At 44.3% G+C, this 20349-nt stretch overlaps 1 protein-coding gene across 1 annotated transcript in view; it reads left to right on the top strand.

Moving 5' to 3' along the window:
* Nucleotides 1-15410, top strand: part of LOC104548258 (tolloid-like protein 2) — a gene marked incomplete at its 5' end in the record, with an annotated part of 61523 nt that extends 46113 nt beyond the window's left edge. Inside the window, 10 exons of the mRNA XM_010194231.1 lie at nucleotides 1294-1439; nucleotides 2368-2563; nucleotides 6415-6540; nucleotides 8261-8421; nucleotides 9177-9357; nucleotides 10653-10778; nucleotides 11626-11753; nucleotides 12557-12770; nucleotides 13802-14052; nucleotides 15276-15410. Coding sequence (XP_010192533.1) covers nucleotides 1294-1439; nucleotides 2368-2563; nucleotides 6415-6540; nucleotides 8261-8421; nucleotides 9177-9357; nucleotides 10653-10778; nucleotides 11626-11753; nucleotides 12557-12770; nucleotides 13802-14052; nucleotides 15276-15410 — 1664 coding nt within the window. The remainder of the gene's footprint in view (nucleotides 1-1293; nucleotides 1440-2367; nucleotides 2564-6414; nucleotides 6541-8260; nucleotides 8422-9176; nucleotides 9358-10652; nucleotides 10779-11625; nucleotides 11754-12556; nucleotides 12771-13801; nucleotides 14053-15275) is intronic.
* Nucleotides 15411-20349: the final 4939 nt, after the last annotated feature.

Below are 20349 nucleotides of genomic sequence, written 5' to 3'. Positions count from 1 at the left end.
CCCTACAGCACTGCTGGCAGCCCAAAATTTATCATTGTTATTGTTTTCTCAGGCCCTATCAGCAGTCGTTCTTTCTATTTTGCAATAAAGCTCTTCCAGTATACTTAGCTGCTTGACTGAATTTCAGTGTGAACTGCTGCAGAGGATACGGAAAATACTGTTTGCTGACTGACAGTTTTATGGCTGTTAAAATTGTCCATTCTCTTGTCATCCTCTTTCTGTCAGGTGGGGGAGACAGTTCTCTACTTCCCTCGGAGGTTTCTCTAGCACCACTTGTAGCTCTGAATATGTGAACTCAAACTACAATCTAAATTGTGGTCTGCAGTTGAATTTTGGGTGCAGCTATTTGGTGGTGCCTTAGCACTGATTGGCTAAGAAAGAAATTAGCACTGCACTAGTGTAACGGTGCCTTGAACTAGGTCGCTGTTAAACATGAGCAGTTTACAAGGCAAACCCAATATGATGTTACCCAATGCAAGCAATTTCCAGGGCACTATAGGGAGACCCATATCTGAATTGCTAATGCAGTGCATTCTGGTGAGATCCCAAGTGTGAAGATGGTTGGTGTCTGGCAGGTGTCATTGCAGTGCCATCTCTCTTGTGCTTGCTGTCACTGCTTTTTGTTTGCTTGATTTTAAACACAGCCGAAACACTCATATGCCTTCTATAGATGCCTGTGTCATGAATTATGGTGTAGCACAAGTTTTAACGTGTGAACTTATTGTCATTTGTTACACAGTCTTGCAGACAACTATATTGAACTGTTGTTGTCTCTGAGGTCTCTGCTAGTTTTGTATTAAACCAGATTTTCATTGAATTTTCTGTTCTTGCTCTTTAAACTTACTCATTCTTACATTTAGTACAGAACTTAATTTTTCATGCGCAGTAGTCAGCCTCATGGTCTCCCAGTGAACAGCTCAACTCATGCTTGTTAATATTGCCATCGTGTGGCTGGATTAGATTTGCAACTGTTTTTCACTTGGGTTAGTTCTTTTTTCCCAGCTTTTCTTGGTCCTTAGTGCTGGTGACAGGTTTTAAGCAGTTATGAAGGTGACCAGGAGCGTCACACAAATCCATAAAAATTATCTGTACCAGTGAGTTCACCTCTAAGGAGGTTGACACAGCAATACAGGAGACACTGTCACTAAGCCAAAATGTGAGATTTGTAAAAACTTCCATGACTTGTGTGTTGCCTTTGTGGAACAAGTGGTATTGATACAGATTTGAATAAGGAAGAAAGTTATGCATGGAGCAAGCTTTACCTTGTTGTTTTGCTCTTTGTTTTTTATGAAGCTATTTGTGGTGGAGAAATTCACAAAGATGCTGGCCAGATCCAGTCTCCCAATTACCCTGATGACTACAGACCTTCCAAAGAGTGCATCTGGAAGATCACAGTTTCTGAGGGCTTTCACATAGGAATCTCATTCCAAGCCTTTGAGGTGAGAAATGTCATTGTATATTATATTATGGATATTATTTTGCCTCTGTAGATCATTTAAAATTAAGAAGGAAGTGATGTAAATAATATTTAAAGAAAAATCTTTTGAATACTTCAGAATGTAATTTATCCTCGCTTGAAGCCAAGTTTTAAATATGATGAGTTTTCAAAAACTGTTACTTTAGATAGAAATAATTAGAGAGGGCACAAAATTACTGATGGTGTCAAGTAGGGACTCACGAGTCCTTACAATTTCATTGGGCCAGAGTGAAAATTTATGGTCACAATCTAGGCAAAAATTCCTGTTCACATCGCTGGGGCTTGGCAGATTTCAGAATGCTTGTGACTCTTTGGAGCAACATCGTGTTCCCAGATGGCAAACACACCTTGAAGAGCTCAGAAGAGGCTTTCTCCTACTGGTTTTAGAGTGTCTCACACTCTTAGCTAGGTGCCCAATGATCTGTTTCTAACTGCTGATGTATAAGTGACAGACAGGAGTGGACAGGACATGGGTTGGTGCATAAATCCCATCTAGCCCATAGGCTCCTGTGGCTTACACTTACTGTGCTTGTCCTGGAAAGGACTGACACCACCATCTCCCAGCTGTGACCCCACAGCTACTCCTTGAACCTTTTTGTTTCTTCTGCTCTGTTCCTTACAGCTTCTCATGCAAAAGCAGCTTGTACATAGTTAGGGACTAGGTTTCACCGGAGGGTAGCCATGAAATAGCAGTAGAAGTGAGATGCGCCTGTGCTTGAATGCAATTTCAGGAGAGATCAATGGCAGCCATGAGGCAAGTACGTAGTTGCGACCAGTTGTTTGAGATGCTCCTTTGGAAGCTGATCTCTGTCCAAAATCTAACTGGTTAGCTAGCCTGACTCAGAGCACTCCTACTAGTGAGCTTCAGGCACACCCTTTTCCCGTTGCAGATTGAATGGCATGACGCGTGTTCTTACGACTACCTGGAGATCCGAGACGGTCTCACTGAATACAGCCCACTGATCGGTCACTTCTGCGGCTATGAGAAGCCAGAAGATATCAAATCCAGCTCAAATAAAGTATGGATGAAGTTTGTGTCTGATGCAACCATTAATAAAGCAGGCTTTGCAGCAAATTTCTTTAAAGGTATGTGATCTAGTACAAAGTTCAAGTACAAGGTCGAAGTTGGCGACCATTCATCCCTTAACTTACTGCCATCCCAAAGTGATTAGTTACCATTGTATCTGCTTGTAGTTAAGAGCTGTTAGACAGTATAAAGTTTATATACAAATTGCTTTGTGAATGTAGAGGTGTTTGATGCTGAGGCGTGAACATGACCTCTGATTAGGACAGAAAGAAAGCCTCATGGGTCAGTACCAGCACAGGCACTAATGCCTTGTGTTGCACAGCTGGACAGAATGTCACCTTCATTTATCCATGCCAGAGGACATTGACATTTTCAAAGAAGATACTAGCACTGTACAGAAAGTCTTAAAAACAACTCTCTGCTTAAGTTCTATTACAAAATAAACTTCCAGAGAGAAGGTAACTTTGCAAGTAGAATCCCAGGGAAAATTTCGGAGTGCTTTAGGAGACAGATGTGTTCCTAAACCAAGATCCTCTTCAGCAAGATGCAAATGAAGACTAAAACTCTTCTTAAGAGTTGAACCCAAACCACAGTCCTTTATCAGCACCCTGGTGACTTGATAGAGGCGAGAACCAAATATCTAACCACTTGGGAAAATGCCTGCGGCGCTGCTGTGAGATCAGTGCTCATGTTTTCCCTTGGTTCAGTGACAATTGTACAGAAATAAGAGCTGCAATGCCAGTATTTGGATTGCATAAGTCCTGTATTTATTTCTACTTTAACTTTTGTCTTGCATTAAAGGTGTTACGGTCCGTTTGGATCTCTCAGATTTACAGGAGAGTGTACTCTGTGAATTAAACTTTATTCCATGAGCTCGTTAGGAAATAGAACAAACAAACATGCAGGACTCAGTCCCTTTTGTTTAGGCTAGTCTGTCACATGAATTCACTTATTCACCATGCAAGTCATAAGGTTTCATAACTTATAAACCATAATTCTTAATCAATGCACTTATGCCCAAAAAACCCAATTAGTTAACTAAAGTTTAATTCACAGAACACGTTGTCCCGTACATTTGAGAGATCCAAATGGACCGTGACAAAGGGTGATTGCAAGATCACTGGCAAATAGCGCGATGTTTAATTCCAGTCCCTGAACAACTCTCGCAGTGCCTAGACGTCCTTGTTTAAATTGCTCAGATTCCGTAAAGACACAGCAAATACTTCTTCATAAAGACATTTTGGCCTCTTTCAGGAGCTGATAGTGCAAACTGACTAAGGCAGAAATGGCTTCTAGGCATTAACTCTACCTGGAGACTTCTTGGCCTGCAGTCATTCTGTGGAATCATAGGGAAAGAAGGTTACACACCTGAACCTGGGATGCTTACCTTGTGATACAGATACTGGGGGACATAGTGCATTTTCTTGGACCAAGCACCACAGTAGCCATATCTGTACAACTTCTAGCCAGCTTGCATTGTGAGTAGAGCTGATGTCATTTTGCAAAAGCTAGGTAGACATAGCTGCAGATTATGTGTGGATTTTCAAGCTGGGATCTGAAGTCTGCAGCCTTTACCTCCATATCCAGAGGGATTGTGACTGCCAGTCCATGAACAAAGTAAATGAACAAATTAGATGGCTCTGCAGACACTCTTCAGACTGTCACCCGTAGCTGAATGAGCAATGGGTCAGCTTTGCCTTAATGAATTATGAAAGGAATGGAGCTTTAATTACATGTCTTACAACACTGAAAGAAAACAGCTTAAATAAACCTTAGAGAGATAAGCGTGGAATTGAATGCTATGCTTTGTGAGAACTTGCAGTGGTAACTTGCAACTTTTCAGAGAAAATAAACCTGCAAACAGCACAGGGAAGGTAAGTCATTGGTCACATCCAACAGACAATGTCAGAAAGTTGTGAAGAGCAATTACCCCATGTCCATCCCATCATGTGTATCTTAGGGGAAAGCTCTAGGATTATTCTTCATTACTTATGTTTGTTTTGGTAACAAGTTGTTTGTATCACTGAGGCCTATTTTGTACAGGGTTGAAGTGTTAGTAGTGATGTGCTTGTCTTACATTGTTGTACCTTTCTTCTTCATGGCAAACATTAGAGGAAAGACAGTACTTTACAAAATATAGCTACCTGTAGTCAGGACATGTCCCTCCCACATTAAATGGGTTTTTTTATTATTGTAGGAGTTGCTGCCTCCCTTTTCTCTCAAGCAAGTGATTTAACAGCCAGATTAGCTATTGAGCTTGTACCCAAGCATGGAGTAGCAAAGAAACACTCTACCTTCTTCATAGTGAATCCACAAACAGAAACCAGAAAAAAACCCAAAACTGTTTAGACTGGAACTGTTGCAGTGAGGGGTTCCTGACTGTGGGAAGGCTTTGCAGGAAGAGAGTGTTATCAATAGAACAGAACAGAATATTTCAGTTGGAAGGGACCTACAATGATCATCTAGTCAAGACTGTTCCTATTTGATCTATGTAGCAGTAACTGTTACTGCAGCGTTGTATCAGGTGTAGGTGTCAAGGTGTTGGCAGTGGGAGGCTGCAGAGGCTGCCCCGGGCCAGACAGATGGTTCATGTTGGCTCCACAGTGAACCCACCGCAGGACACAGCTGAGCCCATCAACTGAACTGGTGGCACCTCTGTGAAAACATGTTTGAGAAAGGTCAGAAATGATGGGGAGAGAGAGGAGGAGGGAGCAAAAAGTGCGAAACAGCTGAGGTAACACCAAGGTCAGAGCAGGAGAAGGTAGAGGTGCTTCATGGCAGAGCAGATGTTCCCGGTGGCCCATGGAGGACCCAGGCTGGAGCAGAGAGGAAGTATGAGAAGGAAGGAGCAGCAGAGTCATGTACTGACTGTAGCTACCCATCCCCTCCTGCCTTTGCATGCTCATGGCTTTGCTGAAGGGACTGAGTGTAAGCTGTGGCGATACAAGGCAGGGGGAGAGAAGTCTAGACTTAAGCTAAGCCTGGGAAAGAGGGACAGAAAGGCCCCTAAGTGTTTTAACATTTGTTTCTCTTTTTTTTCAGTTTTTGTTTCCCAATACCCAAATTGGTACTCAAGTATTTGTATTAGTTGACAATAAATTAAGACGTATTCCCCAAAGTTGAATCTGCTTTGCCCGTGACATTATTTGGTGGGTAGTTTCCCTGTCTCAACCCAGGAGGTTTCTTGCTCCTGTTCTTCCTATTTGCTCCCCATTCCACTGCAGTGGGGGGCTGGGGAGTGAGCAAGCAGCTGGGTGGGAGTTTGACTGCTAGCTGAGGCCAGCCCACCACTACCATGTTAGTAAAACCATCTATTAAGGGATGCACGTGGAACCAGTGGTCAGGGTGAGAAGCCAGTACATCTGGCTATTTGTATATTAAAATGTCAGTTCAGGTAGTTGAGATGTGATTGGAAGAACCTGACTTCAAGTCTGGAATAGCAAGACTTCATGCATCTATGGAGAGGAAGAACTACTTTCATGTCCTTCCAGCTCCTTTGCTGCACCCTGTTCACTGGGGTACAGTCTCTGACAGCTCCATTACTATGGGCACCATCACAGGCTGGTTCCTGGTAGCTCAAGCCATTCAAGAGTATGAGGAATTTAAAAAACAAGACAAAAACAAAAAACAGGGGCACATGAGAAAAAAGGCAGTGAAGTCTTTACAGGAGACCATGTTTTCCTGCTTCTGTCTTGAAAAGGCACTCTGGAGTAGTAACAGTAATTGTAGTCCTTTATGGATTTGGTGGTAGGAGTGCTTTAGCTCTTGTGGGTCTTCCTGCAGTGACTGCTCCATGGGCTTGGTTCGTCAGCTGGTGCTCTGGTGTTTCTGTCCAGAAGTGTTGCATGAGGAACATGAGGGGGTTTGGGTGATCAGGAAAGTGTGACTTGTTCTGATTTTCCCCTGACAGAAATGGATGAATGTTCTCTGCCGGACAATGGTGGGTGTGAGCAGCACTGTGAGAACACACTGGGCAGTTACAAATGCACCTGCGAGCCTGGCTATGAGCTGACAGCTGACAAAAGGAGCTGTGAAGGTGAGTAATCTACGGATTGAGGCATTTGTCTATAGGATGAGTATTACAGCTGCTAATGAAACTGAACAACCTTGGAAATTATTTTCCTTGCTCCTACATCCTCTTTGTCTCTGTTTATCTTCCCTCACCTCAAAAATTTATTTTTGTCAACATCTTCTATTGAAAAACAAGTTTTGGTTGAAAAACTGTAAATACTCTGGTTCTCTACTGCTATACTTCTCTAAAACCAGTTCTTCATGGCCAGAGATCCCTGTTCAGACCAGATCTTCCACAGTGCTGCATAGGGGAGGGTTGGCATTACAACCTAACCATTGAGTGGCCCAAAAGTATTTAAATCTAAGGCTGAATTCTTAATTTTTTAAAAGAAATTTATTTTATAGAATAAAATATCAATGTTTTGCCTGCGTGCAAAACAGACATTCTTTTTCCTGAGGAATAAATTCCCTTCTTCTATTATGGGAAAAAATAAAACCCTGTCTTCAATAGAAACTGTCAGCATTATATTTATACAGCTAATCCCTTGCAACAAGTGTGTGCTCCCACCAACAATACAGCTGTTGGTGTGGTGGGAATCCACCCATTGTTCTTGTCTCATAGCTCTCTGCCTTTCAGCTGAGGTGTGGAGGGAGTTCCCCACACTGCCAGTGGTGCTCTCAAAGTCACCGGGTTTGCCCTCACTTCTGTTTTTGTCAAACTGTTTGGGGAAGGCTGCTGTCGACTTGGTGAAGGCAGTGTTAGGTGTGTGCAAAAGGATTTTGGAAGCTTTATTTTTTTTTTAAATAACTTCTTGCAATTTTGTGCAAGCCAGTTGGTAAACTTGGCAAGTGTTTTCTGAACTTCACTCTTAACATCCTGTTTTAGACTTCATTTGTGGGTAATACAGGAAGGATGGTCTTTGAAATTGTAGTGATGCACATCAGAGTACAATGTTAGTTTCTCCAGACACGCTTGCTTGCTACGCCTTTTGTATTGAAGTTGCTCCGTTGGGTTCTCTTAATGTGAATGCTGGGAACAAGACCCAGGAAGCTTTTATCCTAGTGGGTTTTGAAGATCTAGCTGTATCTCATTACTTCCAAGAAACACCAAGAAAAAAAATACTTAGTTGCAAATAGAATTTTGCAGCACAAAAGCAAACTGAGGTTGATACCTTTGAGGCAAAAGCCATGTCCTCCCTCAAGAGAATGAAGCTGAGATGTCCTAAATTTTTAAAGGAAAGTGTATAATAAAGCTAAGTCTTTGGCTTTGTCTTCCATTTTCTCTAGAGAAGATGCAGTCCACATATAATAAGCCACTGAAGAGTTGACAGGGGTGTCTTCCCTAGGATCCCATTATCTTCTATTTATTCCATTACTGATAAACTTGAAACTGTAAGGCATGTAGGACTGAGCATGGATGAATTTATCGAGCTGCCTTTACAACTGTATTGTGCATGTCAAGTCAACTGATCCACAGTAAGCCCACAGTAAAAAGGAAATCGATCTTATGTGGTTTAAGTGGCTCTCAGGGCCATAGCCTGGCTGTGTGTCTTTCACTAGTGATTTATAGCAGGTGAGGTTTCTGTCTTTTTTGCAGCTCCCACCATTTTAAACCTGTTCTGGAGGCTGGGATTTGAAATGTGCCACCAACCAGGATCTGATTAATTTCCTAGCTAAGAGTGTGGCCCAATCTGTGTGTCTGAGCAGAACCAAGTAAAACTTGTGTTCATTTATTGCCTCTCCAGCTGCCTGTGGGGGCTTCATCACCAAGCTCAATGGGACCATTACTAGCCCTGGATGGCCCAAGGAATATCCTACTAACAAAAACTGCGTCTGGCAGGTGGTAGCTCCAGCCCAGTACCGGATCTCTCTGCAGTTCGAAGTGTTTGAGCTGGAAGGCAATGATGTACGTAATCAGTTTCTGCATCTCAGAGGTGTGACTATTGGCTAACTCAGAACTGGATAAATCCTTGGGGTACAAGGAAGAGGAGACTCTCTCTTACTGGTGGATCTTCTGGTTGCTTCCCTGCCCTTGATATAATAAGTCAGTAACAGTGATTGTTCTCCTTGAAATCTGGATCTGCTTTCTCTATGGAGTGGAAGGATTAAAGCTGTTCTGTTATAAATGGGCTTCTTTTCTCTACCAGTTTTGCATAATTGTAGATGTTTTCTGTCCCTGATAGGTATCCCATCCCCCCCTTCCCCAGAGCTGCCTTTGCAGGAAAATAATTGGAAATGAACAATGAAGTAGAGTTCTTCAAAGATAAAATAACCAGTAAGTCTGTTCTCTGCCTTGCCAAGGGCAGAGTGAAGTTTGAATAAGGCATTCAGGTCTCACTTTCCGCACTCTAAATGGGAGTAGTGGCTCTTCCTTAATTCAGCGGGCTGCTGAACTTCCTTCAACACTGTCAGGTTCTTGGATAAGGTGGGAATAATTGTTTTAGCTAAATTAAATGGAACCTTTTCTATTCTGATAAGCACACCCTTGCTTTAAGACCAGGGCAGCAGGGGAAGGGACACTGGCAGAGAATTTGGGGAAATTAGGAGTATGTTTGAGTATAAGGCTGTTTCTGTTCCCTCTCAGTCAAACCTCTGTCCTCTTCCTCTGAAATTCTCTGTTCCAAGTCCACGGAGCTGAGAAATCTCCTCCTCTCTTGCCAGGTCTGTAAATATGACTATGTTGAGGTTCGTAGTGGGTTGGCTTCTGACTCCAAGCTGCATGGCAAATTCTGTGGCTCAGAGAAGCCTGAAGTCATCACGTCGTATGGCAACAACATGAGACTGGAGTTCAAATCAGACAACACAGTCTCCAAGAAAGGCTTTAAAGTTCACTACTTCTCTGGTACGTGGCTGTATTATTTTGCTTTCACTGTCTCCTCCAACTGAACCTCTTGGTTTTGGTGAATTTTCTTCAGTCTCATGTCAAATCAGGCAGAGCCTGGCATGGTTAGTTGCATCAAAGCGTGGTTGCTTTGTGCTGCGTCACCTTTCATCTTGGTCTCTCAGTGCAGTGTATGGTAAAGATTAATAGTGTGGTGTCAGCAAGATGCATGAATTTCATAAATGCCTGCAGTCCTTCCACAGCAGAAAGCAATGGGGAACCCAATCCTAGAAGTTATTTCTGTCCCTGGAGTCATTAAAGAGAAGCTTTTTCCTCTGAAACTAGATGAATTAGAAAATTTCCAGAAGTCTTCTCTATAGCAATCCTTCCCCTCAAAGCATGCATGCTAGTGGAAGTTTCTAATCCTCTGTTCTGAATTCTTTGTAGCTCTCAGTGTAAGTGACATACCATGTTGGCAGTCAGTTCTGGAGGTTAACTGTACATTGTATGGAAGAGGAAATTCAATTTAATGTTGTGTTTTCAGCATATGCCAAGGAGTATTAATGTTTTTGAGGAGTATGATCAAGCAATGAATTAAGTCTGTTGCAGAGTAGAATCAGGGCTAGGGGTTATTAAATCTAACAAAAGGAAGGATGAGGTGGGCTGTGTTTCATCTAGAAGTACAATTGGGAGTGAGGAGACAGATGAGGTTAATGAGGTCCAAGGAGGCCTTTGGACCAAGAAAAGTTGGAGATAAACTGCTCAAAAATTAAATTGGACAGGAAACCATGAGCAGATCCTATGCTCAGAACAGTGAGATTCAGGAATGAATAGTCCTGAACACACAGGAGTGAACATCCACTAGGGCTTATTTCAGCTTCAGGGAGCAGCTCGTACCTTAGATCCCCTTCCCCTTCTGGCTGCTTGTGCTCTTGGAAAGAGCTGTTTAAAGATGAAGGCTCATCAAAGCATGTAGGAACAGTAGGTTTTTGCCTAGGCTAGTGAATTTGTGTGATACTATTCCTGAACTCTATTCTAAAAGAATGAGATGTTGCTATAGGTTTCTTTTAGATAGGAGTCTTTAACCAATCAAAACCTACATTATATAATAAAACACATTTGTGATGCATTTTATGGTGTGAAAGTCAATTGAAGACAGTTGTATCTGGCCTAAAAAGCCGACTGTGCTAATGCAGCAGCAGAGCTTGGAGGTTTCCACTGGTATCTGCCAGTCTGGGTATGGGACTCCCAGGTGGCGACTGTGGTAATACATATCTCACTTTCAACTCCATGTTTATTGGTTTGATTCTGCCCAGACAAGGACGAATGCTCCAAAGACAATGGTGGTTGCCAACACGAATGTATCAACACTTTCGGGAGCTACGTATGCCAGTGCAGAAATGGCTTCATGCTGCATGAAAATGGCCATGATTGCAAAGAAGGTAAGATCTCCACTCCCTACTTTCAGAAAATACAAGGTCCTTCAAGCACAGTTTGAGCCAGGGTGCTTCCTGCCTGCTGTTGGAAGGATTTTTGTACAGCATACCAGGCTGAAGCACTGAAAAAACCCCAGACAGCTAAAAAACTGCCTAACAAATGGAAGAAGAGGGCTTGTTTTCAGCTGGATCCATTCCCCAGTCAGGTCCTCTGTATGGCCATAGGGGCTGAACAAGGTGAGGGCAAGAAGTTGGGCTAGCAAAAGGAGCAGTTGTGGGACATCACCATTAGACTAGTCACTGCTGCTTCATTTAATTACTGGCTTTAAGTCAGATTAGAAAGGGTGAGTTGATCTAACCGCTTGTTGCTGCCCAAACTACTTTTCTTCCTGCACCCCTACCCCTGCTGTGCTGCCTTCCTGTGTACAATCTCTGGTCCTTGTTTGATGTCTCCATGAGCTGATTCAGCTTCTCAAGTTGACAAAACTGCTCAAGACTGATACAGCACCAGAGTCAACATGGTGGAGGGATTGGACACCATGTCACTGGGAACAGGGTATACGAGTTGGAGAAGCAGGAGAATATGTTTGGGAGTGAGAAGGTGGATGAGGTTAATGAGGCCAGGGGAATGAGATGGTCCATTTCACCAGCTGCCAAGTCAGCTCAAAAAAGTGTAGGACAAACCCACCAGAACTATGCAGTGATACTAAAAGGTCTTGTTCAGTGACTGAAGCCTTCCCTGTTTCTGCCCTGTTGAGGGTCTCAGTGGGCAGAGAGGAACATGTAGGAGGTTATATGGTTCCCATGTGAGACCTGCCTCGATGCCTCCATCTTGTGATCTCTCTCTCTCAAGCTGGTTGCGAGCACAAGCTGAGTGGTGCAGAGGGAACGATGAGCAGTCCAAACTGGCCTGACAAGTACCCCAGCCGGAAAGAGAGCACCTGGGACATCTCTGCAATGCCTGGCCACCGAGTGAAAGTGGTGAGTAACCAGTGAGCAGGAGCGCAAGAGGAGAAGCAGGCTGGATTGTGAGGAGCTGAGGGGACTTTCCCCTGCCACTTTGCGAGTGGGAGGTTGATTCCCATAGGTCCTGTTTGGAGTGCTTGGAGGAGGGCATCCTGGGAGGCTGGCCCTGGCCTGCAAAAGGGCAGAAGGTCTCAGAGGGACACAAGGCAGGGTTGAGGCAGCTTGAAGGAGACTCCAGCAGATGACAGCTGTGGGGGATTCCCTTCTCTGTTAAGAGAAGGTATAACATGCCCTCCTGCCCCTACCCCTCCTTGTGACCCACTCTGTTGGGACTCTTTGCATAAGGTGGTGGCAGGGCCAGTCCCCAGCTCCTCTGAGGGAGAAGTGTCAGGCCCATTTTACATTGTGGCCTGATGCATATGGTAGGACATGCCCAAAGCTGTGCAGATGGCCCAGGCACTGGGAGAAAAAATGCCTGGGTCCCTGTGCTCAGTGGAAGTAGTATTGAAGAACTGCCCATTTGGTGTGCCAGGCAGAGTTCCTGGCAGGAAAATGAGAGTACATAAGGCTTGCAGTTGAAAACTGTTGTCATGCACCCATGTGAGGTAGCAAAGCTACACAGCATGTTCGTACAAACTTCTAAGCTTTGCCACCCTGAGATCACTCTTTTCTGAAAACACACTATTGCATTCTAGGTTGTGGGAGGAGTGGGACAGGCATACCATTTCATCTGTTTCTCACTTAGCATTTCATCCTCTGCTAAGTTGCATACTCAGATTTACAAATGTCTGTCTTAGTTCTCCTTGTTCTTGCTGTAGACCTTCAATGAGTTTGAGATTGAGCAGCACCAAGAATGTGCCTACGACCACTTGGAAATGTATGATGGGCCCAACAGCAAGTCACCTGTCCTTGGCCGCTTCTGTGGCAGCAAGAAACCAGACCCTGTAGTAGCTTCTTCCAACAAGATGTTCCTCAGGTTTTACTCTGATGCTTCTGTGCAAAGAAAAGGTTTCCAAGCAAAGCACAGCACAGGTAAGCTGATTGCCTGTCAATACCCCAGTGCAATGAGATGTTATCACATCTCACTGTGTTGTTCACCAGGCAAAACAAAACACACTTTTCTCCCAGATAAGCTTAGCCTGAATTTTAAGTGGTTGTAAATTGAGCTAGCCAGTTCCCAGACCATTATTGACACCATACTATAAATACCTTCTTCCTTATCAGCTTAGAGGTCTCTTGATGCTAGAAATTCCTGCTCAGTTCTTTTGTTTAAATTGGAGGTGTTTGTAACAACCCATTCTATTCCTCATCAACCCTCAGAAAATGAGGTGATGCAACTTATCCCATGTATTGGCCCACACACAGAATAGACTGGTTATGGTAAAAGCAGAGATGTGCGGTGGACAGACACAGCAAGCTTGATCTTCTATCTGTGGCAGCCCAAAGGTGGGTGTGTTGTACCAAGCTTCACTTTTTAAAACTCCCTGCCATTGTAAGCAGATTAAACATGGTCTGAGCAGCAACACTTGAGAAGACTGGTGAGGAGGCGTCTTTCTGGTCGACTGCAGGGGAACTATGCCGAATCACATGCACTTTGCGCAAGCACAAGGCTATCTTTGTGCAGCAGTGGATTATTTTGGTCCCCAGTTTTCAAACATGCTTCAGCTTACTGCTGGTAAAATACTTGGAGTCAGAATTACAGCTGCAGAACAAGTGCAAGTAACATGTAAAGTTTTGCTTTTAAGCAATTGCTCTATAAAGTAATACATTTTTCCAAAGCATAATGTGGCAGGAATGGGATCCTTCCAGTTTCTTTCCCTCCATGTTTTGTACCAAAAGGACGAAGCTTCTCTACGCTATGTGGGTCAATAGATTAATGGGTGACTGGAGATTTCACTGGTTTACAGTAGTTTGGTACAGTGGTCAATTACCTTCCCTGTTGTACATGCGCTTCATGCTGGAGGTCCTCTGTTCCTACAGCTGGCCCAACGTTGGGTGGTGAGTCTTTCTTGTGAGGTAGGGCCTTCGATGAGACTGTGTTTTGTGCTCTTTTCTCCCTCCAGAGTGTGGTGGGCTCTTAAAGGCTGAAGTACGAACTAAGGAGCTGTATTCTCATGCTCAGTTTGGAGACAACAACTACCCAGGTCAAGCAAACTGTGAATGGGTGATTGTAGCTGAAGATGGTTATGGGGTGGAGCTGATATTCCAGACGTTTGAGATCGAGGAGGAGGCTGACTGTGGGTACGACTACATGGAGATTTACGATGGTTATGATAGCACTGCACCCCGCCTGGGACGCTTCTGTGGCTCAGGGGTAAGCCATGGTGGTGGGGATTTCATAAGCATAACTGGAGGTGGCAAGGAAGGGTACTCTCGTACCATTTTGGAGAGGGGCAGCTCTCACAAACTGGTAATATCTGGGCTTTGCTGCTTCTCGTATTGCTAGAGATCACAGCCATTTTATCTGATGCACAGAGTTGGTCTGAAAACCTTGCTGACTGACTTTCCCTTATTAGCCCGGGGCCACATGCAGCAGCATAAGACTGCTGCTCTGCTGCGTCCCAGCCCTGTCTCAAAAGTGTTGCGTAAATGTTGGAAACAGCTTCCAAAGGGCAGTTCCATCCTCAGTCGCTTCCTGCCTGAAGCCAAGTCACATTGAGGCCTTGCTATGGTGAGGATGAAGGGTGAATGGACTTGCAGAACTCCTTGTTGACTCCAGGGTGGTGTGCTGTGTCCCAAACTGTTATCTATGTCCCCATTAAGAGGAGTGACTGTTAGCGTGAGCAATAGTGTATGGTATGTTAAACCAGAGGTTCCGTTTTCTCTAAGACTTCTCCCAATTCCTCTAAGACTTAAGCAGTGCAATGGAGAAGGTTCTTACTGCATTTAAAGAGAGACATCCAAGGAGCAAGTGTGTCAGAGCAGTCCTTGGAAATTGGGGAAATAGTCTGGAAAATAAACAAAGGCATAGCAGCTTGGTGTGATAAAGTTCAGGGCAGCAGGGTAGTAACCTACCTACCTACGCATCAAGAAATGGAGAATGGCTGGGAGAGTGTTGGTCCTGCAGAGAAACACAGGTAGGTTGTAGCAAGTTATGACAGTGAGGGAGATAAGCAGAGTTATCATGTAAGATACGTGGCTAAGTTACTTTGCTGCTAATGAACCCTGGGAGGCCCTCAGCTGCCAAACAGAGTCCAATTTAGATTGTATAATTTCCTGAAATGTTAGGAAAACTTAGAGAAAAATCAGAAAACTGGAACAGCAACATACAGGGAGTCCTCTGAATGGGACCTACAAAAAGCAACTGGAAGGACTGGGATTGTAGAGTGGGCTGGCATCAGCCTTCGAACATAAAGGACAAGCGTGCAAAGAGCAAGAAAATACGCTCAGGAAGTCAGAGCAGAGCAGGGGGTACTGAGTGCTCAATGTTTGTATTTCCTGGCCAGTCTGTGAGCTTAAATTCTAGCATTATAGCATGGACAGTTATTTAGCCTACAGACTTGACCACTCTGTGCTGTCTTCTTTACTTTTCTGCAGCCTCTGGAAGAAATCTACTCTGCAGGGGATTCCATCATGATTCGATTCCACACAGATGACACCATCAACAAGAAAGGCTTTCATGCCCGATACATAAGTACCAAATTTCAGGATGCATTGCACATGAGAAAGTAGTTTGACTGCTCCTCACAGACATTCCCATCTGAAGATTGAGACATTTAACTGTGATCTTTGTCTTTTGTTTTTTTAAGCTTCTGTGCACCTGGCCAAAAGCAGTGTGCAGTGTTTTCTGTAACTAAAACTAAATCCAGTCTCAAAGGTTTGCCTCTGAAGTTATTAGCATGACCCTTTCTTGTTAACATACCCAGGACCAAAAATTGTCTTCTAATCATACCTGCCAGGGCATAAACATTGTATTTTGCACAGCTTGTCATGCGGCTGAGTGAAGACTGAGATTGAATTGAGAAAAGCTTTCATCTCTTGCATGTCCTGTTTCTAGGTGACATTTCCTAAGCATCCTGTACACATGAGTTGTCTGAACACATTTTCTGGAGCAGATGATGTGGACAGACACCCAGTGGAATTTTCTCTAAGACTGTGGGAGCCATGCACTCTTCCCTACCAGCCCAAAATATTCTGTGCAATAAGTGAACAACCAGATAGCTGGGACTCCATCGCTTCTTCTGTCCCATCTATTTATTGTCTTGGTTATTGTGTCTTGAAAGGTAGGCAGGGGCACAGGGACAGTCTCTGTAGGATTGCTAGCTACTTGGATCACAGTGAACAAGAAGGGCCCAGTGCCTGATTTGCAGCAGTTGTCATAAATATATGTTGAATGGAAGTACTTTGATGCAGTGGCCAAGAGAAAGGTGGTGGCTGACAGGGAAGTGCTGTGGTGGGGTGCAAGGCATGACTCTGTAATGGTGGCAAAGCTTAACAGCTGGATTGCTGACAGCATGCTCCAGTTACACCACCAGGCAAGGCAACTCAGAGGGCTGTGGCAGCAGTTGAGGCCTTACTTTAAGTAAGAAATCTCTCCTCATCACTCCACCCATGTTTGCTTTCTCAGCCTTCTTTATGCTGCTTCCTTTCCTTGGTACTGCTTCCATGTAAGCCCGCCCTTTTCATAGCTGAGATGCTCTCCCCAGGGCTGCACACCACTACCAAGGAGTGCTGTACAACAGCAGCTAGCTGGAGCATCTCACTGAAGGAAACACTGGGCCAGAGATAGTCAGGGTGTCCCTGAGGCAGGACACAGCCCATGGTGCACAGGTCAGCTCTGGTGAGCTCTGGGAACCTGTCAAACATGTGCATGCTCCAGGCATGGGATTAGGAACAGAAGCTGCTGGTTTCTGCTTCCTCCCTGTTCCTTGCTGTGGCCCATGGAGGTCTCTTAACTTCATGGCAGGGGTGCAAGTGAGGTAGTGACTTAAGCACTTTGAGAGATAAGGCTTAGACATGCTCTGTGTTGCAGTAATTTATGTACATGCAATCTACCAAGCCATAGGCTTGCACAATTAACAGGTAGCTTGGCACTTCTTTGGGAAAAAAGGTAGGGAAAACTGTGCTTCTGGGGGAACTGCTGTAATGGAGCTGTTGATACTGGAAGAAATTTAAAAAAAAGAGAAGGCAAGAAAAAGACTTTATTCTGAATTATGTTTCATTAAGGCACTCATGGGCAATTGTGAGCTAAAAGCTGAGGTATGTTAGCTTTAATAAAGTATTTATAATCCATGGATTACTATGTTTACATAACCACTGTACTGTCAGGCTCCAGGGTGACACCTCCTCTCTGGTGTATGACTGTGGAAAAGTGGGAGGCCAGCGCCGCTGTCAGGCACAAACGACATTCTTGGAGATGAGGGCATTTCCAGATGGAAAATAAATAGACCCAGCTCTCTCCAGAATATGGTCCAAGTATTGTGAATACTAGGAGAAGAAAATGCATGAAAATATTTTCTTGATTAGAACAAGAAATAATAATTTATACACACACACACTCGACTATATGTATATAAAATGTGCATGTAGAAGACCAGTAGTCAAAGCCTTAATAAGTGTCATGTGAACAACTCTGTACCACTGACTATAGCTTTATTGCAGGCTGTATAAAATGATGTTATTTCTGCTTTGTTTTTTTTAGCTCTGTTTTGTTTCTCTTTTCAAATTTCGTGGCCTTTTTACAGGCAGGACTTCTGATCTCAAGTCGTTTGACCATGCAGTTCTGGGGAAGTGAGCTCCAGTAGATGGAGTCTGCATTTGTCCTTCTCATCCTTGCCCCCATTCAAGCAAAATCACAGTAACTCAGGTCGGGAAATAAAAGCATGACACTGATCCCTGTGAAACAGAAGGAAAGTTTCAGGTGGCAAGTGGTGGTTCAGGTTTCCTGGTTCTGTGATGGGAGCAATGACTGTGGAGAGAAGTGACTGTAGGAGCTTCCCGTGTACTTTAACATCTCCATTCCATGTTCTGATAATTTCCTCATCTTCCCCAGACCTGTTCATTGCAGGTGCTTGCAGTGTGGTTTGTTGGATCTACCACACTTGTTAGCATTCATGCAAGTGTCTCTTGTGACAGTGTGGTCACAACTGCTGTACTGTGCATTTCAACCAATGATCTATGAGGAATATTTCTGCTGTATGACTGGGCTTAACAGTCAATAATTTTAAATGTGTGAAAGATTCTTAAGAAAAAAGAAAAAATGTCAGACCCTCTAAGGTGTATATACGTATTCTGGTCTTTGTGCGGTTTTGCATTTCACTAACCAAACAGTTTTTAAAACAGGGAGGGGAGGAGGGCGTGGGGGCAGTCACAAACCTACCTGTGCCCAGAATGAGTCTCTGCATTCATTAAAGGCTGTGGATTCAGTTGCACATTCTGTTGTATGCATGCATTTACCACTTCCTCAAGGGAGGAAATTTCTTAAATACATTCCTTCTTCTGCCAACTTGTTCTGTTGTTTGTGTCTACTACTAATACCAGGTGGGATTTACTCTCTGCACGAAGTGATTTTCCCTTGAGCCTTTAGCTTTGTATTGGCTTTTGTGATCAAGAGGGCATTTAGGAAGTGGGGCAGAGGAACGAGTTGGTCAGCCAAAAGGCTACATCATTGTGTTTCGTGTTCTCTCGGCTTTAGTGGGCTGAGATGCAGATCTGCAGTGATAAACATTAGAGATCTGGGAATTAGTCCATAAGACTTCAAAAGAGGATGCTTATCTACTGTACTGCAAAGTACAGCCTTCAGCAGCAGGTCCCAAAGACCAGGGGACATGAAACTCCTATGCAAAGGACAGCAGGATGAGCATGAGGCACATATTCCTTACTCCAAAATTGTGGTCTGCACTCTCACTGTGGCAGCAAAATGTTCAGTAGCTAGGCAGCTCCTAAAATGCTTTCCTTCCTCTTTCTGTCCAGTGCTTGATGTGTATCCTGCTTGCTAAGGATCGTGTCTGTGTTCTTTCCCCAGCACATACCCAGTTCATGCATGTCCCACCGCTCAGAACATTTCCTGTGGTGTGTGTCACAGCCAGTCAAACATTCGTGGTGACTGAATTTTCTCCCAGTGGTTCCCAAAAACAAACCAGCAATGGAGATAAAGTGAGGAATCAGCATCACATTATTATGGCACAGTATAACCCTGGAATGAGCCTGGAGGCTCACAGTCAAGTCATGAGGTGGACATAATTTCCAAAATGGGAGCCAAGTCACACAGAGAGTTACAGTTCAAAGCAATGTTGAAATATTGGAAATCATGCAGCCCAAGTGAAGCTGGTGGGAAATAGGAGGTAAAGTAGAAGGTGGAATACGAACTGGAGTCACAGCTGTTAGAGAAACACACAGACATTTGCAATCGCAGTGAGATAGGTTCTTACTATGTGCATGGTCTGTCTGTTGTATGTGTACAGCTCTTTTGCAGGCTTATATCTTACCTGCTATTTCACTACCACGTTCGTTTAATGTTTCTTTCCACGCTGCCTGCCTGCCACCAGTGCTGTGACATACCCAGTCCTCATTTTCTCTGCTTATTTCTAGAAAGAGGACTTTGTTTTCCAGAAAGCACCCAAGGACCATCCAGCCACCACGTGTGAGAGGCTGATGGAAATATCCATAGTGTGCCAAAAGATTCCTTCATTTAAAAACATGAGTACCCAGTGGTACAGTGCACTTCAGACAAAGGACGATGCCTCAGACCATACAGGCTTGTTGTCTCAGCATCAAGCCAGCAGAAGTCTAGCAAACGTGCTCTGGCAGATGAGTTGTGAGCCTTAGAAAGCAAAAGCAAGATTCCTCAGGCTGATTTGTGGTACATACTAGACACACTTTCCGAGCAGTTTTAATTGCTGTGGGGCTGGCAGAGAAGAGGCGGAGTCCCCAGTGCCCTGAGGCCCAGCTTCCCAGGCGCATGCCAGACCTTGCCCCTGGCAGGGACCTGGCTCTATCAGGTGTGCTGGGACCCAGCCAGATTGTCTGAGTCATCCTGAGAGAAATGCCATCGTCTCTTCCTCTTTGCAGGTCCACAGTTCGTTTTTTTGCAGGAAGAGAAACTCATCCTAAAAGGAGCACCTACCCTGGTGTCTGGCAGTCTGCTGTTAACGTGTGCACTGATTTCTCAGGGGAGAAGAGCAAAATGGTGAGTGGGAGTCGTTCTGTCAAGTCGGTTGGGTCTTATTTGGATGGAAGTAGCGGGAAAAGGTCAGAGTGCAGGAGCGGTGAGGCCACGGAACTGCTTAGCTATTCGAAGATAAGCTCTCCGAGAGTGTTTAACCCTCCTGTTCTCTGATGCGACCTGATCAGTCAAGCTGGCCACTTTTTATGTCTGTATTTCCTTATGGTGCAACCAATAGTTTCAGACACCTGCTTGGATTTTAGCATCTGTCCCAGCACTTCTATCCTGGGGGTATTGCCTGGTCTTAGGGCAGTTGTTGCAAAGAGGAGGCTTGTGCCTTGCATCATGCAATGGACCCTTCTTGAGGAGATTCCCTGTCCTGGGAGGTGGGACCTGCTGAAATGCACATGCTGCCTGTTCAGAAATGGCCAGGTGAGAGAGGCTGGGAGTGAAACGTTCTTCCTTCCAGCAGCTACCTGGCTCTGAGGGTAAAGCAATGTTTTCCTC

This window comes from Mesitornis unicolor, unplaced genomic scaffold (genome assembly GCF_000695765.1).
Source record: "Mesitornis unicolor isolate BGI_N332 unplaced genomic scaffold, ASM69576v1 scaffold2071, whole genome shotgun sequence".
Lineage (NCBI taxonomy): Eukaryota > Metazoa > Chordata > Aves > Mesitornithiformes > Mesitornithidae > Mesitornis > Mesitornis unicolor.
Note: the sequence above shows the minus strand (reverse complement) of the source record. Positions and strands in the feature narration are given on the sequence as shown.